The following is a 27,955-nucleotide window of genomic DNA, read 5'->3' on the forward strand; positions in this document are numbered from 1 at the left end:
AGGGGCCATGTCATCATCACCAGCTGCTACATTTTCGCAGACAAAAAATGCCATGGCCATACTGACCCAATTTGGTACTTGGTGACTTCTGGTTGCTCCCCCCAAATAGAATAAAACACACACAAGGAAAGTGATGTGACACCTCCAAAGCCACCCGATCTGTCACCACCACCCACTTGAAGGCCATCTCCAAAAAGGGGCTTCAGCAAGTGGCAGGGGTAGGGGACAAATGTGCATGTGTGGGAGTGGGCACTTTGAAAGGGATCCCTTTCATGTTGTTAAACACCATCTGTTTTATTCTCTCAGTGGTGGAATTTTCTGGAACAGCACAAAGTGGAGGTCTGAGCAAGGTGCCCTGGGTGTCCAGAGAGGAGCCCGGGCAGCCTGCTGGAGGCTTCCAGGAGGAGGGCGTCCCCTCTGTTCAGGCAGGGCATGAAAAAAAGGTCCTTTCCAGACCATAAGAGCCTGGAAGGGGCAACCCCGACTAAGCCAGGTACTTGTTACTTAGAATGCCTCTGCCCTCCACACCCACTCCCCCGCCCCTGGCTGCACCCACCCCTCATTCCAGCCCACCCACAGCTGCCGCCGCAGCCCTGTGGCCGCCACATGACAACATCCTGGCCTAAGCCCCCTCTTCAGCAGCCCCTTTGAGGAGCTATTTGCAGAGGCCCCCAATGCACACAAGTGTTTGATTTCATAAAGAGAGAAAGAGAAGTCACAGCAGGTGCCTCCACTTCCATGCCACCTCCACCCTGCCTGGCGAGGGCTCCCGGGGGTCTTTGTGCTTGTGTGTCTGTGTGCGAGCGTCATCCCCACATCTGCCGCCCTGTGACAGAGGTCTCTGAAGCTCCACAATGACGCCATCTGCCAGGGACAGCCGGCTGGCTCACTCTGGGCTGACCCCATGGTTGTCGTGGCAACCAAAATGGCAGCATGGGGCCTTCAGAAAAACCACCAGGCTAATGATGTCAGGAGGTTCCCAGCAGCACGGCCCCCACTCAGGTAGAGGTGGGCAGGGCTGGGGTGCAGGAGGGGCTGGTGGCCAAAGGGAGGAGGAGAAGGCCTCTGGGTGATGCAGGACGAGCTCCTCCCCTGGGGTTTTTGGGACCTCCAGCTCTCAGAATTCCTTCCCCATTGAAAGAAGCCACATGGCCTTCACAAGACACGCTATGTTGGGCACCCTGGCATGTACTATTCCCTTTGCTAAGACCCTCTCTCCCTCACTCACCAGTCTAAAAAACATCTCCTCACCCTTCAAGACCCATCTTGGGGTTTCCTTCTCTGAACCTTCCAAACAGAAGGGAGTCTGCCAGTGGGGTACCTGGTGCACAGCTCCATCGGAGCCCCGCTGGATGGGACTGCAGTTCTGTGTGCTCGCCCATCTCCCCCACCAGCCGGGGAGCAGCTTAAGAGCAGGGATTGCATCTAACTTGCTATCCCTGCTGCAAAGCGCAGGGCCTGGCGCATGGTAAAGTTTAGCAAACATTTAGCAAATAAATGAAGTCGCTTCATTTCTCAGCCACTTACCAAGGGATCTCAACACTCAGAGCCTCAGCTGTCTGGAATGCAGGGGAAACAGGAAGGGGGCCATGAAGATCCTTCCTGACCCTACAGTGAGGTGTGGGCACAGGGGTTTCTCTGCCACCATCAAGGCTGCAGACCCCAGGGCCTCTGAGATGCAGACCACGCCCACACAGAGGTACCTCCTTGTGTCTTCGCTTCTGTCCAATTCTGGGTATGCAGTAAGAGTACTGGCTGAGAATCGGCCCCAAGACCCACTTAGTGTGCTACCCTGTGGGGCTTTGGGTAGAATCACTTGCTCACAGATGCCCTGATCTGGAGCCAAAGGGTTAACAGGTATCCCTCCAAAGTGGCTAACCCTATTTACACCAGAGAGTATACACAGGTCCCCTTGCTTTGCATCCTCCCAATCTTTACAGTGGCAGGTCTTTAATTTCTGCCAATCTGATAGGATTGAATTGGGTTGTTTTGAATCTCATTCCTCCAATTTCTAGTAAACTTGGGCGTCTTTCCACTGCCAGTGTGGTCTCTTCTGTCAATGGTCAAGTCCTTACCTATTTTTTTTTGGGTCACTTTTTCTTACTGATTTGTAGAAATTTTTTTTTTTTAAACGTATAAATTCTGAAGCATACTTCTTCCTTATATGTGTGGCAAATATCTTCTCCCAATCTGTGTCTGGTGTTTTAGCTTTATGTTAGGTGCCCTTGGTAGACCAGAAGTTTCAAATTTTTATGGAGTCAGAGAACAGTAAAAGGCCGTTTAGAGGCTCATATAAGCATCAAATTTTGACACCCTTTGTATCCACATGGCTTTCTATAATTTCAGAGCTTCCCTTTCGTGCTTTGAGTCCCACGAGGCCCTGGGAGGTAGGAAAAGTGGGGACTGTTATTCCTATTTCATCAGTTATAAGATGGAGACCTTGCAGTGGACATCTGGCCTTTTGGCCGCCTAGCATCCAGTCTTTCCTCTTCTGGTAACTGGCCTCTGATTTTTCTCTTGGGGAACCCCACCCCCTCGTAATCTTTGTCCTTGCAGTCTGGGTGGGGCTGGCCAACTGGAGCACACCATTCATTCTCCGGGCCACAAGGATAGCATAGGACCTGAGCCAGGCCAATGACAGTGCCATTCTATCCAAAACTTGGTGTAGGATTACTGAGAAAGGGTACTTTCTACTGGTAAATTTTATGTGAAAATGAAGCCAGTACAGAGGACAGCAGGATGAAGACAGACCTATTCCAGACATTTGTACCTGGATCTAGCCATACCTGAAGCCCACTTATCCTTCAAGCCAGCTTGAGGTGGGGTCCTGTCTCTTCTATAACAAGAGTCCTAATACAGACCTAGTCAGAGCAGGAAATGAAAGAGCCAAGACTGGACACCAAATTCTGAATCAAAATTAAAAGTATGAAGAGGTAGAAAAGCAGTTTCTAAATCTAAGAGGGAGGGAAAAATCACCTCATCTCTTCCACCTTCACTGACTCTGGCTTACCGAATTTCTCCAGGCCTCTTGGTTGGAGCAGGGCACTGTGACCTGGCTGTTCTGACCCCAAGGACATTTTCAATGGGAAGCCAGGATAGTACTTGATAGAAACAGTCAGCATCAAAGAAAACTGACATCAGCTTGAAGCTGCCTCACAGAAGATTGGACTTGGGGGAGACAATGGCAAAAAAGAAAAAAGAGAACAGGCAGGAAGGAAAGAAAGAAAAAAACCTGACAGTATCAGCCCGTAGAGTTAGAAAATAGACATGGAAAAAAAATGAGTGAAATCTTCACTGTAAAACTTACACAGAAAAGGATACGCCCTGCTAAGAATAATTTCCATAAAAATAAAAAACCGGAGAAAATCAGGAACATCTCACTGAGCCATATACAGATGGAACTGCTTAAGGAACGAAGTGACTGAGTGGCATTCCCATCTGGAAAAGAGTTTCTTGATGACATGCCATCAATATTGATGTGCTTCTGATGACATTTCTAAACGTCCTAGAGGTCCCAGCCTTGTGTGGACAGGCTGAGCCCCTAGCCCTGTGGGCTGCATCCTGCTTCTCGGAGAACCGGTTGGGGTGCTCACAGCAGGCACCCTGCCCACTCACCGTGGTGATGAACCTGTACAGAGGCTGCCGTCTCTCCGTGTACTTGACCGTGATGGGGCTTAGGTCATAGCGGAACCAGATGGCGGGGATGATGCGGCCAGTGTGGCTGTAGGCGACGTACTCCTGAGGTGCAAGAGCGGACAGGGGTTGGGGATGTGAGACTCAGGCTCAAACCCTGTCGCGTGGGGGATGGGGGGGATGGGTGGCAGAGGGTCCCCAGAAACCCACAAGAACGGGCTCTTCTCCCTCCCTCCCCCTGCAGAGCCAGGCTCCACGGACCCCTCCTCTCACACCCTTCCCCCTAGTAGCTCTGCCATCAGCATCTGGATGGCCACCATTCACTGGGAGCATTTTGGACCCTTTGGACTGCTTGGAAATGGACTGCTTGACCTTGGAAGCAGCACCAGAATCCAAATAGGAGAGCAGAGCTGTCAAAGGACAAGTGTGAGTGGGCTCAGTTTGATGGAAGGCCTATTTCTCCCTTCAACTCCTGGGCCATGCAGAATCCATTTGTTTACTCAGTGATAGTTCACTGAGCACCTCTCCTGTGTGCTGGCCCCTTGCTGGTTGCTGGGGACCCTGAGGGGAGTACGCCCTGCCCCATCCCCAGAGGGACCCACAGTCTGGAGAAGGAGGCATGTAAAAGTATGTGCAATACTGCAGCACCATGAACGAATGGCCCAATCTCCCCAGGGGTGTCTGGACAGCTTGGCAAGGAGGGGACGGTCCTCATGACTTCCTGAGGGGGGTGTGCGTGTGTGTGAGTGAGATGTGGGGAGTAAGCTTCTTCAAAGAAGGAACACACAGAACTGGAAAGTCAGAGGGCACAGCCCCACCACAAGCCTTCCTCAGAAGGCACCGGCCGGGACTCCAAGGATGCCAAGGGGCTGAATTAACAGTGCATCCACTTCAGGGTGCTGAAAACCTCTCGGTTAGTCTCATTTGTCCTCAGCAACTGGAGACCAGACTTTAGCCCCAACCCCAAATGCTAAGGCCCAAGCCCTGCAGCTTCTTTAAGGACAACCCTGAAACTTGCCTCCTCTGCTGGACTGCCACTGGCCCCGATGGGTGCAGCCTCACGCGCTCACAGCGCGGGCCAGGGCTGAGGCCGCAGAGGGAGCTGAGCAAGCTGTCCTGGCTGCTGGGCCTTTGCCAAAGCCTCAAGGGAAGGAGCCTTGGGCAAAACAGGATCAGCTTTCCCCAGGGAGAGCTCATGGGGCAGGGTGACTGTCTGGGTCACAGCCCAGAGCTGAGGGACAGAGGAAAATAATAAAAAACAGCGGCAGTAGGTACCATTTGCCAAAGCCTTCTTTGTGGGTCCGGTGGTTTTAAAAACACTGCCCCATCTGACAGCGACCTTATGAGGTGGGCACCGTCCCCATTTTACAAATGAGTAAACTGAGGCACAGAGCGGTTATGTGACTTGTCCCAGGTGACAGAGCTAGTGAGTGACCGAGCCAGGTTTGAAACGGAAGTTTTCTCCACAGCCCACACGCTTTCTGTTCACACTGCCTCCACTTTCTCCCATTTGTCAGATGCTGTCAGCACTTGAGGGTTCCAGTGAGATGCCCTCCAAGGAACAGGACCCCTCTGCCTCGGAGAGATACACCAGAGCATCAGTGTAGGTGGAGCAGAGTAGAGGGACCCCAAGTCACCCAAGAGAGAGTAGCTCCCAGCCTGGCAGACTCAGAGGCCCCTGGTTCAGACTGAACAGGTGATGTGATCAAGAGACCAGGTTTTGGAGCTGGAGGAGAAGCTGGTTCTCATCCCCATTCAGCCATGTTATAGCTCCAGGACCACCTCTCAGTGCCTCAGTGGCCAAATCTGTAAAATGGGGACAATAATAGTCCCAATGTCAGAGCTGCCTCGATGACTGAAAAAGATGGTGGAGGTAGAGAGCTTAGCATAATGTGCAGCCCATGGTAAGTAATCCATAAATGATGGCTACTGTGCTTACTATTATTATTATTAGAGCCAAACAATATATCATCTTAAGGGGTCTGGGTGATCCTGGAACAGAAAAAGGAGGAGAGTCCTGGTGTAAAGGGGTCTATTGGGGGTGCCTCAACCCACGGGCTTCAAGCATTCATGTCCCATGGCAGGGTCATCTCTAGGGAGACTGAGGCTGTCTTGGCTTGAAACCACTGTCTGTCACCCCATTCTGCTGGCTCTGACTGTGCTCTGCTTCCCACCAAGGCCTGCCTGCATCTCCGTGAATTTGAGTATTGGGGTCCTGGGACATACCTGTTAACCAACAGCCATCTGGTGTAATTCCAGAGCCTCATGATTCTGAATAACGAGCTTGTGCCCCACGAGCCAGGGCATCCGTTGTGTGCTAACCAATCAGGGTCCCGTGCCTGAATGATCAGGGCCCGATACAGGGCACTGGAGATGTCTACAAGCCCTAGACCTTTGGGACAGGCCACCTGCCTGCTCTTTCTCCAACAGATCACACCCTATGTCCCGGTTCGATTTCCTCCCCTTGACTCTGAGACTGGCCTCCCATCTTTACCCAGGGCAGATCACCCCTCCAGGAAAGGCCCGTTGAAGGGAATCAGAGGAGATCGCGCCCAGACACTTGTCACCTCGGCTCTCAGCCAGCAGAGGGCGCGATTGCACGCAGCTGCCACCCGTGTACCTTGTTGGCCACCGTGTACTGATAAGAGTACCGCTGCTTGCCACTCTTGTCCTCGTAAACCGTGGGCACGATCTTCAAGATGTAGTCGTGGGAGGCGAGGGCTGCGGGAAGGACACAGCAGCATGAGGCAGGGGGACGGGTACTGCCCGGCCGGCAGCTCGTTTCAACCCTAAACCTGCTTGCCATTGCGGGGTGTGGGGAGGTACTCAGTCTGCACAATTTCACCACCAAACGACCCCTCTTCATTTCTCCCTTTGGGCACCAGGAATCAAAAGACTCCCTTGGTCAGGATCTTTTCTCCTGCACTGTATATAATGTTCAATTCTAGTAACAACCCTAATGTCCATCCACAGGGCAGCTGCTGAGGAGGCGGGTGTGGAAGAGGCCACTCTCCAAGGGGGTATCATTGAGTGAAAAGAACTAAGTTAGGGACCAGGGTGAATAACATGTTTCCATGTATTGGGGGCAGGGAAGACTCACTCCTCTACCTGCGTGAAGAATGTAGAGAAGAATTTTCTGAAAAGATGCCCAAGAAACTATTAGCGGTTCTAGCCTCTGGTGGGGGGCGGGACAGGAGTCAGGATTTGATAAAGGTCACATTTTGTTGTGCACCCTCTCGTCCTGTTTGAATACTGTTACTTTGGGAAAAAACTGGGTTCAAGTTTTAAAAAAGAATCCACCAACCAGAAAAACTGCACCTATCTATAATGACTGATTAATTTCAGTCCCCATTTTCAATTAATGGGAGATTAGTTCTTCCTCCACCTGGTCCTGTCATATTCCACTGTAACTCTTACCCCTTCCCCACTGGATGGGGGAGACTGCGGAGGGCAGGGACTGAGCCTTACTCATCTCTGTGTCCCTAGAACCCTGCGCAAGGCCTGGTACGAAGTGGACGGTGGCAAATGCTTACTGAATGAATGAATGGATGGAGGGCTGACTGGACAGAGGCATGAATAGAAGAACAGATGAATCAGCTTCTGATAAGCATGAGGTAACCGGAATCAAACACTAGGCTGATAGAATGCTGGCCCGAAGCTGCTATATAGCATCCCGGGAAAGGTGATATTCCCTTGGGCCTTCTGGGATGCTGGGAGAAGCTCATAGACCCCTCTATTGTTGCCTTCTAGAATCTCGGGTCAGGGACCACACAGCTAAAACAACACAGAAATTCAGGCTTGTGGGCTCTAATCCTGGTCTCCTGGCTGAGTCAGTCCTGAGTCTTTGGACTCATCTTCTGTGAAAGGGTAGGGGACGTAGATGGACGTACGTAGCCTCTTCCTGCCAACACTGCGTCTTGGTAAGGAAAGGGTGGTGTTTCTTGAACCCTCTTGAGACCTGACTCCTCTAAAAACCTGGGAAAAGTCCTGCAGCCTCAGGGCTAAGCCCATGAAGACCCCAACATCCCTCTGCTCAACTCCACCGGTGCTCAGATTTCAGGAGCACTAGGGCCACCCAGGATTTAAAAGGCAGACACCCGGGCCTCACCCCAAGGGTTCTGTTCAGTGGGTCTGGGGTGGGGCTCAGAATCTGTATTTTAAGCCAGGAGCACAGAGACCACACTTGAAATACGGAGTTCCAAATGCCCACGGCCCCGCGTTAAAAACCTGAAGGAACGAGAGAGTGAATGCCTTATGAAAATCACACCTGTAATAGTTCTGTTCAAATCTGTAAAACACACAGATGATAGTAAAGAAAAAAGATATCACCCACAAAGCCACCCTCCACAGAAAATCGGAGATTCACATTCTCACGTAGACACTGCTAGACTTCTATTTATACTTATATTTCTATTTCCCTAAACATAAATATAAAATTGGATCGTACTGAACCTTCTTCTGAGAACTGAACACCATGGACGCTGTTTCAGGTCTAAGATACAGCGTAAGGTCTATGGCATTGGTTTTATCCATCGCCATATCCCCTCACACAGCGCCTGGCACATAGCAGATACAGTGTAAGGTCTACGGCATTGGTTTTATCCATCGCCACATCCCCTCGCACAGCGCCTGGCACACAGCAGGTGCTCAATAGCTGCTTGCTGCCTGAACACCAGCGAGGTTCTGACACATCACGGTCACTGCACTCACCCCCCGGCAAGGCCATGCACAGTGTGCTCAACCAGGCCCCTGGGGCCAGACACTGACGCTGTGGCTCATTTTCACTCTTATAAACAATGACCTAAACGACCATTATTTTCCTAAATCCTTGCACACTCTCGTATTTGTTTCCTTAGCTTACTCTCCTCTAAGTAGAATTGATGACTCAAAGGCAATGACCAATTTTAAGGCCTTTGGTACAATAGAGTCACTGCCAGTATCTTCAAACAGAGTGGTCTGTGCTAGGAAGAAAAACAGGTGTGTTGCTAGGCCTGGGGGTTATTGTACAAAAGGTGGTCAGGGAGGGTCTCTCTGAGGTGGTGGCATTTGAGCTGAGACCTGAATGACAAGAAGCAGCCCCCCATGGAGGACCTGGGAGCAGAGGGACAAGCGGCGGGGACGGGGTTGGGGGGGGTACCAGGCTTGAGAGCTGAGGAAATGAGAGCCCGCTCTACCCTGGCTGTCTGGTGCATCTCATGCATCTCTCTTTCCACTGAAGCCAGCCTGAGATGGCTTTCGTCAGTAGCCCGGGAGCAGGAAAGGTTTTCTGCCCACACCCTCCATCAGCTTGCACACCCTGGGGCCTTCCTAGCTTGATCTTCTTCCAGTATCAGGCAGCTGAGAGGTCCAGGCTAATTGCGAGTAGGTGGGGACAGGCCCCTTGGGACAACACGCTGCCCGCACGCAGAACCACGATGAACACCCCACCATACGAAGAATCGTCTCCCTCCAGTATAATCAGACATCTGCGTGAAAACCAGGGGGCGCAGTTACACATTGACACGCTGCGGGAAGCAGCATGAGTGGGTACGGACCCAGCTGGGAAACAATACGGTAAATGTAAGCAAGTCTTGTAAATATCAGAGGCGTTACTGCAATGGTGAAAAGGTAGAAACCACAGACGTTTTCCGTGAAAAGATAGTGCCTTAAAGCACAGCAGAGCTGCTAGATGGGCAACCGTGCCTCCATTACCAGTGGAAAAACTGTACACGAACTGTGGTTATGATATAACACCAGGCACAAAACTCAGAAGGTAAGCTGCTTGGAAAAAATGACTTCTGCTCACAGGCAAGGATTCCCAGGGACACGGAGAAATGAGAAGTTGATTTGTTGGGGCAGGTCATGGAGGGCAGTCCTCTTTTGCTTGGATTATCCCAATTCCATTCCATGCTTAGGCTGGTAGAGAGCACAGGCACACCTCGTTTCATTGCTTCACTTTATTGCCCGTCAAAGACACTGTGTTTTTTTGTTTTTTGTTTTTTTTTTTTACAAATTGAAGGTTTGTGGTAACCCTGTGTTGTCAGATGACGGTTAGCATTTTTTAGCAATAAAGTATTTTTAAATTAAGGTATTTACATTGTTTTTAAAGACATAATGCTACTGCACACTAAACAGACTTCAGTGTAGTGTAAACATAAATTTCCTATGTACTGGGAAACCAAAAAATTCCTGTGATTTGTTTCACTTCACTGAGGTGGCCTGGAACTGATCCCATGTCTCCGAGGTCTGCCTGTGAATGTGTTTTAAGAAATGATGAAGGACATATGGGTGAAAAGGTGAGCTCAGGTGAGGCAATAAGAAAAGCCTTGGTAACCTGTCCTACAGAACCCAGTGGGTGGATCCGCTTGAGCAGACAGACCTCCCAGGCCCGTTCTGTGCAAGGCCCCACATGCGTCTGCACAGGTGTGTAGGTATGTGTGCTCTTCTGCGGGTCTGTAAAGACGTGGCACGCTCTTTAATCTGGGCCAAGGTGCCAGGGAGCCCAGCGGGGACGAGGCTCAGGGAGGGGCCATTCGTGGGTGGGAGGGGCTGAAGCAGGAGGAGGGGGTGGGGTGGGGGGCAGCCCAGGTGGCCAGATCTGGCTGAGCCACCCACAGCCCTGTTCTCACGGTGCCACTTGGAGCCAGGATGAATTCTGGCTCTGTCACCACTCCCTGTGGGATCTAGGGTGATTATCTCAACTGACAGCAATTATGTGGCAGTAACGATAATAATAACGATAACATCCGGTATTCATGGAGCAGTGATGATGTGCCTAGGACTGCCACGACAAGTCACTTTTCTTCCCTTCTCTGTGAGATGGGGATAATTCCACTTCCTCACAGGCTAGCTGTGGGAATGAAGCATTAACAGCTTGGCTAACGGCGAGGGCTTGGTAAACGTTCCCTCCCTCTCCACCCCGTTCCCTCCCTGCTGCACTGGGAATCTTGGGGCAGAAAGCTGTTCTCAGTGTGGGTATGGGGTACATACGGTTGGAGGTGAGTCTGTCTGCTCCCCCGAGAGCGTTGAAAGCTCCGTGGACGTTCTGGACCTGTGGAGAAGCACAGTGAGGGACCGACCCCAGGATGCTACCACCTCTAGGCTTGGTCCTGGCTGTGGGAGAATGGCCAGGTGCAACCTGGTCTAGGGACCTTACCCGTGTGTAAAACGGGGATCCCGCATGGTCTGTCTCGTAGAGACGTCGTGGGGAGCAAGATACAGACGCGGCAGAGGCCTGACACATGGTAGGCGCTAGTTTGCTTCCCATCTTGAGCACTTACTATGAGACACTCAGTCCTGGGTACTTAGCGTCATCTCATTTAATGCCCCTAATGATGGACCATGGGCCCATTTTACAGAAGAGCAAACCAAAGCTTGGAGAAGCACCAAAATTTGTCCAGCATCTCACAACTGGTAAGTGGCTGAACTGAACTCTGAATTCAGGTCTGTCTGACCTCAAGCCTACATGGAGTGGCTCTTTCCATTAAGGCACACAGAAAACTCAAGCAAAGGTAGAGCTGGGTCTCAGCATGCTCCTCCTGAGACCCCCCACAGCCCTCTGAAAGAGGACCCAGGGCTGCTGGCCTCCGACCCTGTCTGCTGTGGGGAACATATAGCAGTTGTGAAGACACTCCTCCTCACGGCAGCCGGCCCAGCTGTGTCCCCCTGGCAGGGGCTGAAGGCCACGTCCCACCTCTCCTCTGAGGACAACAGGAAACCAGGTCAGCCTCAAGGAGAATCTAAAGCAGGACAAAGTATGCCCGATACATGGAGCATGTCATCATGGGCATGGTTAACAGGGGCTGCTGGGGTAGGCATCCTGGAGGGCTTCCTGGGGGAAGTACCACTGACACCAAGCTTTGTAGGAAAGTGGGAAGTTAATCACGCCAGTAGCTCATGCAAACACATGAGTCTGGAGACTGAGAAACAGAGCCCGTGAAGCCCTAGAGAGGAAGGGAGTGAGGAGTGGAAAGGGAAGAGGTCAGAGAGGTAGGAGGGGACAGGCTCCTGCAGCGAGGGCCACTCCAGGAACAGTGGGTGACCTGACCCTGATCCTGGTCTCAGGTCGCTGATGTCCATCGAGCACTTAACACAACTGCACACTCTTAAGAAGCTCAGAGGAAAGCTTGTCCATTGCTGCCTCGGGATTGACTGTCTAAAGACTTGGTTTCTAACCCAAGAGGACAGTGGCTGCAGAGGCAAGAGTGCTAGAATAGTCCCTCACATCGTTGCATGCCAGGGTTTTATCTGACATTCATCTGTACGATTATCTGATTCATGTCTGTCCTCCCCTCTAGACTATACAATACTTCACGTGGGCAGGGACCACGCTCATCCTCACCGATATGTGCAAGACCTGGCACATAGTAGGTGCTCAATAATTACTTGTTGACTGGATGGTGGATGGATAGATAAATCCTCAGCTAAGTGGTCTACATCTTTAAAAAATCCTATTTCCGCCATAAGGGCCAAGCGGAAGGCTATTACTGTCCTGTTCTATAGCAGCAGACAGCAATGCAAGGCTGCCCCTCTTCTTCCTCTCTTCTCCTCCTGTCCCCTGGCCTTGGCCGTAGCCCTTTCCTCACCTCCCTACCTGCAGCCTTGCCTCACGGCCCGTCTTCCACGTGGCAGGTGGGTGCTCTTTCTATGACACCCACCGGCCTGGGTCAGCCCCCACCTTCCTAAACCTATCGTGGGTCTCTCGCTCCACCTAAAACTCTGCTCCCCCCTCCAGATGGACACTGCTGAGCCCTCTCTGCTGACTCTGATGAGCCTCTGGAATCTCATGTACAGAACATCATTCTGATGTCATGGACACTTGCTGATCCATTTTTTCTGAAAGTGACCTTGAGGGTCTTTTCTATGAAAATGACTGGTTGGATGTGCCACAGAGTGGGTTCTCTAGGACAGGGGTGATATGCAAGACTTCCCTGTCCTGTGCTTGGCTAGATCCTTCTCACCCTTTAGCGCGTGGGTCAGATGTCACCTTAGATGTCACCTCCTCAGGGAAGCCCTCCCTGACCTCCCAGGCTTGGGGGTACTCGCCCCCGCCTCCACATCACTGTCCCGAATCCTATGCTTCTCTTGTCCCTTGTAACTACATTTATTTACATTTAATCTCTTCTTCACTTGAGGGCAAGAATCCTGTATGGTTTATCCACCGCTGTTACCCCAGAGCCTTGCACAGAGCCTGGCGCAGAGCAGAAATTTTGAGGGGGTCTGATGAATCCATGAACCTATGAGGCACAGTCAAAGAAGACCCGGGGCCAGACACACCTGGTTTTCAAGCTATATGACTCTGGGCAAGTTACTGAACTTCTCTGACCCTGTTTCTTCCTCAGGAAAAATAAATGCCACCCAGCATCCTTCAGGGAGTTCTTGCGAGGGTTAAACAGAGGGTCATCTAAACACTGCTCTCTAGGTGAGAAAGTGCAGGCTTCAGTGCAGGCTGAAGAGGTTGAAAGTTCCCATGAGGAAGGAGTGTGGATTCTGGTGGTGCTGCCAGTGAGTTGCACGGCCCTGGGTCGTGACTCCGGTCTCAGCCTCCCCATGTGCACACTGGGGTTCACAGTGCCTGCCTCCCCGGCTGTGTCGAGGATCTGCTGAGCTGGTGGGTTGCAAAGGCAACTGGGGTGCTGCCCAGCGCTCATATATGGGGGCCCCTGTAGCTTCTCAGCTCCCGTCCCACTGGGGTGGTGAGCATCCCACGTCTGTCTCCCCCATGGCCGTGTGAGCCCCTGTGGGCCAGCAGCATCCTACCCTGCAGGGCCTGGTGCAGAATGAGAGCACAGAGGACAACTACAATGGCCACAGCTCATTTCACTGACCGGTTACTCTGTGCCAGGCAATTGTTCTAAGAGCTTCACGTGCATTAACTCATTTTATCTTCACTGCAATTCTATGAGGCAGGTACAACTGTTGTCCCCATTTTACAGATGAGATAACTGAGGCTTAGCAAGACTAAATAATTTCTCCAATATCAGACAACTGGTAAGTGGTGGAGCCAGGATTTGAACCCAGCAAGACAGGCTGGGGAACGTCCACACAGCAGTCCCTTGGATGGAGAGATGGGAGGTGTGCGTGTCAAGCCTGTGTGAATTCACCTGCAGGAAGTGAGTCCACAGTCCCAGGGCAGGCCGTGCTTCACTGAGTGTGTAGACAGCAAGTCTGGCCCAGGGAGACTGGGCCTTCTCTGTTCCCAAGCACCGTCTCCCAGAGGAAATTCTCTGGGGCCTCCAGGAAGGCTGGGAAGGCGATGACCGGGTCACTTGGGCTGGGCAAAGGTGCCCCGGGAAGGAAGCATAAGCAACACAAAGGGAGAAAGGAGTGAGAGAGGGCACGGGAGGCAGTCCCCGCGGTGCGGCCCGAAGCCAGACTCTGATTCAGACCCAGGCTCTGCACCAGGCTTTACCCTCTCCGTGCCTCAGTTTCCTAATCTGAAAAATGGAGACAATATATTGTATCTACCTCTGGGGCTGCTGAGAGGGTAAAAGGGGATCGTGCTTGTGAAGTACGGTGCTCGGCACGCACAAAGCGTTCAACCAGCATCAGCGGCACACGGACGTATGCAGCATGTATGGGGGGCGGGGGGCGCGGAGCAGCGCAGGCACGTGTGTGCCTCTGGGTCTGTATGTGAGATGTCCCAGCCGGGTGGGCCTGTGTGTATCTCTGGGTGGTGTGTGTGTGTGTGTGTGTGTGTGTCCAGTGGGTGGTCTTAGGGAGCATGTATGAGCACATGTATGTCAGGGCACACTTTTCGGTGTGTGTCTCATGATTGTGTGCGTGAGTCTGAGCAGACGTGTGTGCACACGGTGTCGGAACAGTGTGTATGCGTGTGCCTGTGGGCCTGCGAGGGCCCCGTGCACAGCTCACTGTGCCTGGAGGGCACCCACCCAGCAACCTCAACTAGGAAACAGGATTCTCATCAAGCTAGGCTTGGGGTCAGGAGCCGGGTCGCCATGCCAGCACCACAGCTGGAGCGGTTACTTCCCCTTCTGAGCCTCGATTCCCTCTGTCATGCAGGGTGTGGCACAATTCCCCTTCAGCACTGTGCTGCTGGGGGTGGAGGAGAGATGGAACCTCACAGCTGCCCTGCCCGCAGCTGGCAGAGATCAGGCGGTCAGCGTCTGCTGCCATGGGGAGGAAACTGTCGGGCCGGGCCTACTGGACGTGGCCCTCTCCATGAAAATCACAACAGGGAGTCTCAGGACACTTCCTTCACGCCTACTCAATGGACATGGGCGCTGACGTTACAGCGGACAGGGCACTGGACGCGAGGCAGACGCCTGCTGGGGGGCCCTGGACAAATGGCTTCTCTGCGCCCAGCTCCAGGTCTGTAAGACGCGGTGCCGCCTCCTGCCTCATGAGGCTGCCCTGGCACAGAGAAAGCACGAGCACTTAGTACTTGCTCATGCATGCCAGTCCCCTCCCCCAGGCCCCGGTCTCAAGCCGAGGTTCCAAGTTGAGTGCAACGTTGATGACACGGCAGCCGTATGCTCAGAAGTGAGGCAGAGGGGTTGTTTGATGGAGCAGAGGCTCGAAGGGCATGACCCCTCCGGAGGGCATCTCTCTATGTCCAGGGAGGACAGAAGGCTCTGGTGATGCAGCCCCTGGACGCCCACCTCCAGCCACCTCATCTGTGCCCCTCTCACCTGCAGCGTGTCCCCAAAGGAGAGCTTGTGGATGACGTGGGTCATGTCCGGGTTCTGTGGCTGGGCTGTGGCACTGTGTGTGGACACGTGGAAGTTGCCCGGGACCTGGGGGAGAGACGGAAAGTTTAGGAGTTGGGTCGGCTGCCCCAGGGGGTGGGGTGCAGGGCTTCACCCTGGGGTCAGGCAGATCTGGATTTGGATCCCAGCTTGGCCACTTCCCGGCAGTGGAACTTGGCAGGAGCCTCTGGTTCCTCGTCTGTGGAAAGGGGGTGTCAACAGTGGCTACCCGAGAGGACTGCTGGGGCTGTGGGTGGGAGGGTGCATGTGAAGGACATAGCTGGGTGCCTGGCTCAAGACCACGGCTCGAAAAGGCAGCTGCCCACCATCAGCTTCCCGGCTGTTTCCCCCCCGGGGGGTCGGGGAATGACCTTTACGCCTGCAGACTAACGAAGCTTCCTTGAACTCCAGGTCAACACGATCACCCGCCCCAATCTGCCCCATCACCCTAGACTGGGGGTTCCTTGAAGGCAAGACCACAGCAGCCCACTTTCCTCCCTGGGTCTCGGGGCTGTGCAGAGAGCAGCCAGCGAGAGTGACTGAATGAATGTCTACTCAGGGAACGGCGCTGATGAGGCCTCCACAGCGTCTCCGGGGGCCTCTCTCCTCCCAGCTGCTCAGACCAACCCTTGGTGTCATCCTGGCCCCATCTTTCTCTCACACTGACGTCCCACCCATCAGGAAATGCTGTCACCTCCACCCTCGAGACGCCCAGCCTCTGAGCCCTCAAGCCTCCACTGCCTCCCTAGACCAGACAAGGCGGCAGCCTCCCCACTGGGCTCCGGGCTTCTGCCCTTGGGGTCCTCAGGCCTTTCCCCAACAGTAGCCAGAGGGGGCCTTTTGAACCCAATGTTTGATCCCGTCACCCCTCTGCCCAGGACCCTCCAAGGCTTCCCTTCTCTTGAGTTGAAGCCACATCCTCACGTCTTCTTCTGCTTACTCCCTCTGGCCACGCTGGCCTCCTGCTGCGACGGCAAACAGTGCCAGTGTGGTCCTCGGGCCTTTGTGCCTGCGCCCCCTTCCTGGAGCCCTTTTCCACATGGCTCTCCCTCAGGCCTCTGCTCTGGAGCCTGACTGACCCCCACATCCCCCAAGCCCCTTACGTCGCTAAAGCACTCAGCATCACCCACCATCTTATCCTCATCTTGTTCTCATCTGTGTCCTCCCACGAGAATATAAGCTCCTTGCTGGCAGGGGTTTTGTCTGATTTGATGCTGTATTCCCCGGGCTCTGGCACAGAGCAGGTGCTTAATAAATATGTAGGGGATGAATTAAAGAATGAGTAAATGACATTAATCCTTAAAACAGCACTTTTGGCTTTGACACCTGGTAATTCCCATTTTACAGAAAAGGAAACTGAGGCTCAGAGCAGTGAAGAAACTTGCTACGGTCACCTGTCAAAACCGCGGCCATCGGACTTCCCTGGTGGCGCAGTGGTTAAGAATCCTCCTGCCAATGCAGGGGACACGGGTTTGAGCCCTGGTCCGGGAAGATCCCACATGCCGCGGAGCAACAAAGCCCCCGTGCCACAACTACTGAGCCTGTGCTCTACAGCCTGCGAGCCACAACTACTGAGCCCGTGTGCCACAACTACTGAAGACTGCGCGCCTAGAGCCCGTGCTCCACAGCAAGAGAAGTCACCACAATGACAAGCCCGCGCACCACAACAAAGACCCAACGCAGCCAAAAATAAATAAAAAAAAAACAAAAAACAAAAAACAAAAAACCCACGGCCCTTTACCTCAGCGGCCCTGGGCTGATGGCCACGTGGAGCCAGCCTTTCAGGAGGTGCAAAGCTTGGGAAATGATCCAGACGAAAGCCTGGCCTTGGATGAGCCCCTGGCCTGCTGTGACACAGACTTGGAACAGAAAATGAGACTGCATGACCTACACTGGACCAGAGGGATGCAAAGACTGTGGGAGCCACGGGGGAGGGCCCCCAACGCAGCTGTGGGTGTTCTCAGGGGAAAGAACACCCTGTGCTAAGGCTCTGAAGATGAGTCTGCATCACTCAGGAATAAGGGGAAAGGCATTTGGGCAGAGGGAACGGCATGAACAAGTATGGAGATCAGAAACTGCCCAGTTGGTGGGCATGTGTAAGAAACAAGAAGAGTTTGGTATTACTGAACCCCGAATAAAAGAGAGGCCTGGGGGAGTGGCCACAGCAGGAAACAAAGAGGCATTAAGAGGGAGGTGGGGCTGTTTAGCAAAGGCCCCAAACACCACACTGAAAAACTCAGGGTTTATTTTATTCCAGCTCAACAAAAGTTTAACGAGCTGCACTAGAGGAAGGAATAAGGTTTACGGCTTAGCATCCGCTTATTTTGTAAGCACGCCTGTCTCAGACACAAAGTTGTGGGTTTCCTGCAGGAATATTAATGTCTTCACTAGGGCCTAAGCTTAGGACTGATGTGAGAGGTACAGGCTAACAGGGCATGGCCCAGGCTCAGTGAGCTCACAGTCAAGTGTGTCATGGGCTGCTTGGAAGAGGGGGCAACCTGCTGGGTCTGGATGGGGTGAACAGAAACAACAGCTCGGCAAGATCTCCCTGGAGGGATAGCACTGCCCACTTCAGGGGCCCAATTACCCGTGGTAGAGTAGCAGGTGAGGGCCACATGCAGGCTCCAGTCCGTCCTCTCTTCCTAGCTGTGGGACCTTGGGCAAGGTCATTAACCACTCTGTGCCTCAGTTTCCCCATCAAGAAAATGGGGATAATAACCAAAACAGGTTATGGGAGGACTAAATGAGGTGAATACAAAGCCGACGGCAGGTGTTATTGGGTTGGGTTTACAGGATGAACATGTTTGAGCCAAGAGACAAGAACCCTCCCAGAAGAGGGAACAAGCATGTACATGGGCAGGGTGTGGGGAAAACCCTACTGTATTCTAAGAATACTTTAAACTTCATTTTTACTTATATAAATAATACCTGGATATATTTTCACTATTAAAAATCCATGTGATAGGGCTTCCCTGGTGGCGCAGTGGTTGAGAGTCCGCCTGCCGATGCAGGGTACATGGGTTCGTGCCCCGGCCCGGGAAGACCCCACGTGCCGCGGAGTGGCTGGGCCCGTGAGCCACGGCCGCTGAGCCTGCACGTCCGGAGCCTGTGCTCCGCCAACGGGAGAGGCCACAACAGTGAGAGCCCGTGTACCGCAAAAAAAGAAAAAAAAAAAAAAAAATCCATGTGATAAAGTCAGAACTAAAGTCCCCATTGCCTACCGCCCCCAGAAGTAAGAAGCAAATAGCATCCGGTGTACATCCTTCAGAGTTTTTCTATGCAGTGACATGGGGCCTCCCATGGACAGGGCCGTGGGTGGAGTTCAGAACTGGGTTTGGAGTCTGGGCCTCACGCTCCCAGAGTTAGGTGAGTCAAGGAGGCTGGCGCCCGCACATCTGCCACCCGCTGCTGCCCCTTGAGGCTGTGACTCAGTGACCCACACCCCCTCAGCACGGAATCCATCACAGGTGGCTGACTCACGCCAGCACACGCTGGGCTGAAGAAAGCAAAGACGACGCTTTTAGAGCTGTGACTTAGGAACCTACGTCATTGTCTCTGACGGGTTTTAAAAACATATAGATGGAGCCAGGCCCCAAACCCTGGTCCATCCTGTCCTCCTTCAGGGGGGCTGGGTGATTGAGCAAGGACTCCGGGCTGCTGGGGGCCTGCTGGGGGCTGCTGGTGCAGCTTGAAACACGTGAACTCTGACATCCGGCTGCTGGCTGACTTCCTGATGGATGGATAAGGGGGCCACAGGGCAAGTGTGAGCCTGATGCTGGGAGATATAGGGGCGGGGACCAGCTGCTGACCTCACCTGTCATCACGGCTGGCTTTCTTATCTGAGCACCCCTTGACTGAGAGCTCCAGGAAGGCATGAACTCTTAACCTTCCAAGGGTGGGGGAAAGAGGCTGGCCTGAGGTGTGACCGAGATGCTGGCCAGAAGCAGCAACGAGCAGGGGTGCAGGAGACAGAGCAGGGGCCCTGGTGCCAGGCAGCCTGGGTTCAAATCCTAGCTGCCGGCTCTTTAGCAGGTCACTTAATCCCCTGTGCCTGTTTCCTTAGGACTGTTACAAGGACTAAATGAGTTAATACTGGTAAAGGGTCGGGTGAGAGCCCAATAGGCGGCGGCAGTCAAAAGGTGAGGGCTGGTGTGACCCTCTTCTAGGCTCTCAGCTGTCCCCTGACCAGAGAAGACCCACTTCTTGGATGTCATCCATGCACATTTCATGAGCACACTTGTAGCCAAGCGACGGCGGGTGCCAGATGACGAGATCACAGACACCCCACTGACAGGAGACAAGGCCAGCCGGGGAAGGGCACCGAGACTTGTCCCATCCCTACTGCTGTATGTGCTTTACAGATTTTAATCTGTTCACAACTTACAACCCGTCAGCAGTATCATTATCCCATTTTACAGATGAGGAAGCCGAGGCTGAGAGAGGCTAAACTGCCCAGTCATTCAACCAGTGAGCGCTGTAGCCAGGATTCTCAACCATAGGTCCGTCTGACCCCAAACAGCAAGCTCCGGTTCAGCCAGAGCCAGCGGGGGGCCTCACTGGAGCCTGTCTAAGGGAAGCCACCCACAGCCTGAGGCATCTTTGCTAAGCTGAGGAGAGTGTGGCACTGGGCCATCTCCTGGGTGGTTGTCCTGTCTCTCCTGTGCCCACCCCATACTCGGTGCTGAGTAAACGTGGTCCCTCCTGTTCACCGTCTGAGGTGTTTATATCTGTTTAACCCAGGTGATCATACCCTCCTAGGGGAGGCCCCCCCAGTAGGGAGGCATGCATGTGTCTGTTCATCTTCAACCATCCTTCAACCCCAAAGACAGGCCTTCCCTTATGACCCTATCTCAGTGGGTCTCCTCCTTAATTCCCCACCATAATACCCCCTTCATTGTCTTCCTGGCTGCTTCATCAAATTATATATTGGCTTGTTTGAGTGCTTACCTGTCACCCCGCAATAGATTGTAAGTGCCACTAAGGGCAGGGACATCAGTTGCTTCTCTGGGCACTGCACCCCAGTACCAAGTGTGGAGCCAGGCACACAGCAGACTCTCAAGAGCAGGATGTATGAGTGAATGAGCTGGGGGCATGGGGCAGGGGGCAATGGTCAAAGGAAGTCAGAATGTGATATGGACAAGAGCAACATAAGGATCATGATGGGAGGGGCAGGGGAGGGAGGGCTCCCACTCAGGCACCCATGTCAACGAGACCTGTGGGTGAGCAGCAGCTCTCCAGGCACATAGATGGGGGCAGAGAGAGGGCATCAGAGGCAGAGTGAGAGCCTGGCCCACCAACAATTCACCCACCTCCCTGCATTGTGCCCACACTGGCCTTCCCTCATCTCCAAGGCGCGCCCTCCACTGCAGCCAGCATCCCAAGGGCTTGGCTGTGCAGTGGCCCCTTACTCTCCCACATGGGCTTTCCCTGCAGCACATGGGTCAGTGGTCCACCCCACCCTTGCAGCACCAGCCCTCCTCTTTGATTCATGTTCTCTTCCAGATTCTGGGGCCCACTCAGCCCTGGTTTCCCCCTACCTATCTGGCTGCTCCTTCTGTCTTTCCTCCCCACTTCTAAACACTGGCATGCACCAGAAATCGGTCCTCAAACTGCATCCTTATCAAGACCTTAGGTTCTTACATTTTTGGTGCCGTGGACCCGTTGCCAGTCTGCCGACACCTACGTTGTAAATGCCTTAAAAGTTTCGAATGCATAAAACACATAGGATCACAGAGGAAAGAAACGATGTTTTAAACAGTAATTAAAATAGATCAAACATTTGCACATGCGTCTTTATTAATGCAGCAAATAATAAGACCTGGTCGCGGATCAACAAATTACTGTACTTTCAAAACAGCAATGAATGTAAACAGCATCTCAGAATGATCTGTGACGATTTTAATGTGATATACATATCGGCAATTTCTATTGGTGACAAGGTCAAGGGTGCTGCTAATGCTACTATGGTCCATTGCCTACGTTCATCATAGAAGAGAACGCTAAATTGGACTTAGAGCTTCGTAAAAATAAACATGTCATTTTCTTCCCCATCCAGGTTCACAGACTCTTTGAATTTGATCTGCATTCCCTGGGGCGTCTGTGGACCCCAGGTTTAGAACGTTCTACACCTCTCCCTAGGTCATCTAGCTTAGACCAATGATCCTCAAACATGAGTGGCATCAGGATCCCCTGCGGGGCTTGTTATAACACAGATTCAGTAGATCCAAAGTGGGGCCTGAGAATCTGCATTCTTTTTTTTTTTTTTTTTTTTTGCGGTATACAGGCCTCTCACTGTTGTGGCCTCTCCCATTGCGGAGCACAGGCTCCGGACGCGCAGGCTCAGCGGCCACGGCTCACGGGCCCAGCCGCTCTGCGGCATGTGGGATCCTCCCGGACCGGGGAACGAACCCGTGTCCCCTGCATCGGCAGGCGGACTCTCAACCACTGCGCCACCAGAGAAGCCCTAGCATCTGCATTCTTAACAGGTTCCAGGTGATGATGATACTGCTGGTTTGGGGGCCTCACTTTGTTTGTTTGTTTTTATTGAAGTATAGTGGATTTACAATGTTGTGTTAATCTCTGCTGTACAGCAAAGTGATTCAGTTATACACATATATACATTCTTTTTAAAATATTCTTTTCCATTATGGTTTATCACAGATATTGAATACAGTTAGTTCCCCGTGCTATACAGGAGGACCTTGTTGTTTATCCATTCTATATATAATAGTTTGCGTCTGCTACCCAAACTCCCAATCCATCCCTTCCCCACTCTCCCTCCCCCTTGATTACCACAAGTCTGCTCTCTATGTCTGTGAGCCTGTTTCTGTTTTGTAGATAAGTCTGTGTCATATTTTAGATTCCACATATAAGTGATACCATATGGTATTGGTCTTTCTCTGTCTGACTTACTTCACTTAGTATAACAATCATCTAGGTCCATCCATGTTGCTGCTATCTGAGGGCCCCACTTTGAATAGCACTGATGGAGACCTATGAAAGCCAACATCATCTGTTTACCGATGGCTCCTACATTTACATCTCCAGCCCAGAGCTCTCTCCTGCACTCCACAAGCACCCCCTCAACTTCCAATTTAACATGGGAATCCTAATGAAATGGGAATCCTGAATGAAACGTGTCCAAAACTGAAGGTCCGAGTCCCAGCCCCAGCTCGCACAGAATCCATGCTTTCCCAAGCTTCCATACTTAGAAAATGGGACTGCCTGGTTATCAAGACAAAAACCGAAGAGGTTTCTCTGATTCCACTCTTGCCCTCACCACCCACAACCAATTGATCAGTAAGTCTTGTTGACTCCACTCCCTAATCCGGACCCTTCTCTCCAATGCCACTGCCACCAGCACTGTCTGTGACCTCTGCTCTCGGTCCTGTCCAGTCTCTCCCCAAACAGACGACAGAGTGATCTTTCTAACGGTTTGCTCTCCAGGAGAACTCTCCCTGATGATGGAAATGTTTCTTATCTGTGCTAACACGGTAGCCACTAGCCACATGTGGCTATGGAGCGCCTGCAGTGTGGCTAGTGAGACTGGGGGCCTGAATTTTACTTAATTTTAATCAACTGAAACGGAGCTGGTGGCTACTGTATCCGATAGTGCAGTTGTAAAGCATAAATCCGACTGCACTGCTTCCCTGCTTAAAACCTTCACATGGCTCCCATCACAAGCACCATAAATCCTAATCACGGGGCACAGTAAAGACCCCGTGTGGTAGCTAATCAGCAAAGAGAGGCCCCATGAACCACACCTCCCAGCACCCGCACCCATGGTGGTCCCCCCCGCCCCCATGGAACCCGGGCCAGCACCTAATTCCTGTTAAGCCATAAAGTTTGGCAGAAGTGATAGTCTCTGCTTTAGCACTTAAGGAGCCCTGAGCTGTCATGGAAGAAAACCACACGGGGAGACCACGTGGAGACAGAGAGACAGGCCCAGGTGTCCCAAGCAACTGGGCCAAGCCTCGCAGCCATCCAGCGGGGACTGCAGGAAGGACAGCTCACTGTCTAAAGGGGTCATTAGCTCCAGATCGTTGTTTCCAGTGAAACTCGGGCCCAGTGCGGCTAGAGCCTCTGACTTTTAAAAGCCAGAAATCTGGACTCCCGGTCTTTTGATATTGGCTCTGATGGATCTGAATACTGTATGGGGCAAATGTGACTGGTTCTGGGGTTGTGTGTGGCCAGTGAGTTTGCAACCTCTGACTGAGATGGCAGGGATTAGAGGAAGGGCATCTGAGCAGAGGCTACGGGAGGCCAGGCAGAAGCCAGTGGCTCAGCCTGGCTGGGACTGGGAAGGGGAGTTGTGGGACATGGGGAGAGCTGTGCAACCTTGGCTGAGATACTTAACCTCTCTGGGTCTCAGGTTCCTCATCTGTAAGATGGTGCCACCTCACAGGGTTGTTGAGAGGCTCCACTGTGATAACACATAAAAAGAGCCGAGAAGGGACTTCCCTGTTGGTCCAGTGGTTAAGACTCTGTGCTTCCAATGCAGGGGGCCTGGGTTCGATCCCTGGTCAGGGAACTGGATCCCGCATGCCACAACTAAGAGCCTGCATGCAGCAACTAAAGATCCCACATGCCACAGCAAAGATCCTGTGTGCGGCAATGAAGATGCCGTGCGCTGCAATTAAGACCCGGCACACAAAAATAAATAAATCAATCTTTTAGAAAAAAGAGCCGAGAGGAGTGCTGGCTGCTGCCGGGATTCCCCAGCTCTCCCAAATGCACCGCGCTCACACCTTTAACTTAGGATCTGAAGTTCCTGGTTCTAGCGGCAAAACAACAGCAATACCTGAATGGTCCTTCGGAGCTGACCAGGTACTTTCAAACCCACCCACTCCCACTCCTCCCCTGCTTCATTCCTCATCACAGCACTTACCACCCACTGAAATGCTTTTCACCTTGCACACCGTCTGCCTCGCTCCACTAGAACAGAAGCCCCGCCAGTGCAAGAACGCTGCCCACCTAGTCCAGGCATTGCCCAGAGCCAGGAACCCACCCTGGAACACAGCAGGTGCTCCATAAAGGTGTTCTGAATGAATGAATGTGTAATAGCTCATTTAATCATCACATATACTTTGTAAAGTAGAAGGTATCATATTATTGTATCATCACATCCTCAGCCTAAAGGTGTGAAAACTGAGGTTAAGACAGGTCTAGTGACCTGGAGGGCATTGCTTGGCCAAGATGGGGTAGGCCTAGGACACACACTCGGGCTCAGGGCTTCCATTCTATCGTCTTCTCACCACCCACTCCTTCTGCGTTGGGGAGAGAAGTAGCTCCTTCCTGAACCAGCCAGCTGGGGCTCCAAACCTCAGGGAGCCTAAAACCCACCCCTCCAGATTCTCAGCAGGAACTGTCAGGTGCCTGGATGCTGGCCCTCAGCTTGTCAGGGCTCTGGACACAGGGGAGGGCAAGTGGGCACACAGCTCCACCCTCCAGTTTCCAGGGAGGAAGAGGACCACGGGGATGGGGAACAAGGTGAGAGGGGACCAGGCAAGGTCTCTGTACCTTGTTGATGCTGAACTGCCCCTCGAAGCGGCAGCCCACCCCATTGTTCAGCGGGATCTTCATCGAGTTGTCAATGTGCCCCACTTCGTGCCTGCCCATCTCATCCTGGATGTCGAGCCCGACCACTGCAGGAGGCAAGGAGAGAAGAGTCACAAACATCCAGAAAAACGGGACCAGTCCCCTCCTCTCGGGACCCCTCATTCATCCACTTCATGGACAGGCAGGGCCCCCGGCCATCCAGGAGCTCACAGTCTAGGGCCCAGAGCCACTGAGAAAGGGTCAGCCAGCAGAGGAGGAGGAGAAAGTGATGGCTGGACCGAGAGCGAGTGAGCGTTCCTGTCCCCTGCCACTGCCACTGCCAGCTGGAAAGAGTCGGGGAAGGCAGTAGCTAAGTGGGCCAGGGATGGAGGACTGCAGGCTGCGGGGGTGCAGAGCCTGCTAACTGTGAGGCTGCCGGGAGGCAGCAGAGGGTCAGGCTTGGGAGGTGGTCTGAATCCTGCCCTGCCTTTTATCAGCTTGCCACCTTGACTGAGGAACTTCACCTCTCCATGCCTTGGTTTCCTTCTCTGTAAATGGCGGGGGTGGGGGGAGGGAGGGAGGAGTGGGCGGGGATAACAACTTAAGCTTCCTTGGAGAATCAGGAGGATCAGATAATTAATATGTGTCGAAAATGCTTAGAACAGGGCCTGATGCTCAGTAGGTGGCAAGTACATAATAAATGTCAGCACTTACTACATCTCAGACAGTCTCTGGGTTCCCCGGGCATCATTCAGGCTCAGGCAGTCATTCATTCACACCTTCCTTTACCCAATGCCCGCTCCTCCAGGCCCTGCCCTCCAGGAGTGTGGGCACTTTTCTGGGTTCCTCAGTGCACTAAATGGGAAGCCTGGGGCCTGGAGTCCTGGTCCTGACTCCAATGTGACTCTCCGTCACCTACTGTGACTCAGCTTCCTAATCTGCAAAATGGGCAGGCCCAAACCAACTGTATTCCCTGAGATGGTCCAAGAGGCAAGCGGGGACCCCTGTAAACTATGGAAATGCAGAGATTTCCCTGATAGGAGCGCTAGAAAGCAGGCTGCGATACAGAGAAAGAGCAGCTGGAAGCAATTTTCAGTGAGCTGACTGTAAAAGGGAAAAATGGGAAGAACCCAGTTTTCCTCAATGGGCATGGAAGTATGCGAGGGCCCATCCACAGAAGGCAGTGTGATGCGCCACTAAAAATGATGCTTCCGGGTCTGTCGTACGTGGGAAATGCTGATGTCGTAATGTTCGGATTTAAAGAAATGCAAGCAGGTCCCCGTTTGACTCAGCAGTTCCACCCCCGGGGAGCCCGTCCTCCAGACGCACACACATCCAGACATGCGCACAAGGCTCTGGGCAACCTTATTTGAAATTGTGACGACTGGAAGCAACCCAACTGCTTGTCAACGGGGGACTGGTCAATGGTACAGCCCCCTCCGGAATGCTGTGCGGTGGGTACAAGGAATGAGCTAAACCCATATGTGGGGAGGGGCAGTCTGAGCCTGGGGCTGTCTGGGCTGTCCTGTCTGTCCTATCCTGTGGTTCCTGGCTCTGCCCCCTACACCGTGGCACCTCGAGCAAGTTACCTAACCTTTTTGTGCCTCAGTTGCTTGTTCTATCCTAGGTTTGCGAGGATTAAAAAAATAAAACAGAACTTACTATGGGCTAGACACTCTTCCAAGTGCCTTTTCCATAAGAAGGCACCATCTGAACATCCCTGTGGGGAAGATAATATTATCAGACCCATCCTATACTGGGGGACACTGACGCACAGAGAGGTTAAGTAACTTGCCTGAGACCTCACAGCTAAGAAACAGTGGTGCTTGGGTTGAAACCCACAGAGTCTGGATCCAGAGCCCACACCCTTTGGCTACTCTGCTAGAGCACCTCTCGTCTTAAGGCACAAACACGGCCAAAGGATTCTGGACAGGGCCTGCCCCTGAGTAAGAGCTGAATAAATGGCAGCTGTAGTTATTATTCTACTAATATTATGAGTAATAGAAGAACAGCTCCAAGATATAAATGGAAAAAACAAGAAATCCCAGAAAGGTTCCCTGTAGTTGGGTCCCAATTATGTAAAAAGAAAAAAAAAAAACAAAAAACACCAAACACGACATATGTTTGCAGACAGACAGACAGAGATACATAGGGGTGAGTGAAGGGGTCCCAACTGCTAACAGGGGCTTCCTCTGCGGTGGTTGACATGTGGGAAGCACGTCCTTCTTTTACTTTTTTCTTTATATATTTCTGTATTTTGAACATGTATCTTTTTTAAAAATAAAAAAAATGTATCCCTGTATTAGTTGTTTACCAGAAAAAGATTATTTTTAAAAGCAGGATATGAGAATGCACAGGCAGCATGATCTCAGCCATGTTTAGAAATGCAGGGAACGGAAGGCCAACCGGATGGGACAGCATCAAATGTCAACTGATGCTGTCAGCCGGGGTGGAATTATGGGTGACTTCTCTCTCTGCTGCTCTGGATTTTCCAAAGGTATAATAGTGAGCACGCATTTTCTTTTTCCTATAATAAAAATTCGAAGTTCTTTTAAAGAAAAGCCTAAGTGCGGGGCTCTAGTGGGAGCCGCTGGGGTGGTCAGGGCCCGGTGGATCAGCACAGCCAGCACAGGGCGCTTCAGGTCGCCCACCCCTCCTGGGCCACCACCTGGAGCAGGGACCGAGCCTGGAACCACATCCTTTCCTGCCCCTGCCCCCCTGGTCCCAGTCCTCTGGCCTAAGAATTTCTTTGCTCCAGAGACATAACCAACTCCTGAATGAGAAGCTGCCAGACAAATTATTTTTCTGAGAGAAAGAGAAAAAATAAAAATAAAACCAACCCATTTCAACAGGTTTCCTGGCTCGGGGCCCACTGTGCATTCAAAACTGTGATGTAATTCTCACCCAAAGCAATAACAGAGCTGAATCTTTCCCTATCTCTGCCACAGACCCGCCCAATGTTCTGCCTTTCAGGAGGAAGGGAGGGAGTAGGAGGAGAAGGGCCTGCATGGGGTCCGTGCCAGGCTGGGGCAGAGGGACAGCTGGAAACCCAGCCTGCTTGTTAACAAATCTAGGGACCAGCTCATTAGATTCTCCCA

General features: G+C 52.5%; 1 protein-coding gene and 1 long non-coding RNA gene across 2 annotated transcripts in view; one reads left to right on the plus strand and one right to left on the minus strand.

The window, feature by feature from the left end:
• The window catches only part of ERGIC1 (endoplasmic reticulum-golgi intermediate compartment 1), a 106,046-nt gene that overhangs the window by 9,130 nt on the left and 68,961 nt on the right, over positions 1 to 27,955 (minus strand). The window contains exons 5-9 of the mRNA XM_027084285.1: positions 24,840 to 24,964; positions 15,264 to 15,368; positions 10,603 to 10,663; positions 6,254 to 6,354; positions 3,616 to 3,738 (exon numbers count right to left, since the gene is read on the minus strand). Coding sequence (XP_026940086.1) covers positions 3,616 to 3,738; positions 6,254 to 6,354; positions 10,603 to 10,663; positions 15,264 to 15,368; positions 24,840 to 24,964 — 515 coding nt within the window. The remainder of the gene's footprint in view (positions 1 to 3,615; positions 3,739 to 6,253; positions 6,355 to 10,602; positions 10,664 to 15,263; positions 15,369 to 24,839; positions 24,965 to 27,955) is intronic.
• LOC113608220 (uncharacterized) lies at positions 9,994 to 14,273 on the plus strand. The gene is made up of 3 exons (XR_003428261.1): positions 9,994 to 10,035; positions 11,910 to 11,978; positions 12,747 to 14,273. It is a non-coding gene; the product is annotated as an uncharacterized LOC113608220 (long non-coding RNA).

This window comes from Aethalodelphis obliquidens, unplaced genomic scaffold (assembly GCF_003676395.1).
Source record: "Aethalodelphis obliquidens isolate GAN/ISIS:26980383/991018 unplaced genomic scaffold, ASM367639v1 scaffold52, whole genome shotgun sequence".
Lineage (NCBI taxonomy): Eukaryota > Metazoa > Chordata > Mammalia > Artiodactyla > Delphinidae > Aethalodelphis > Aethalodelphis obliquidens.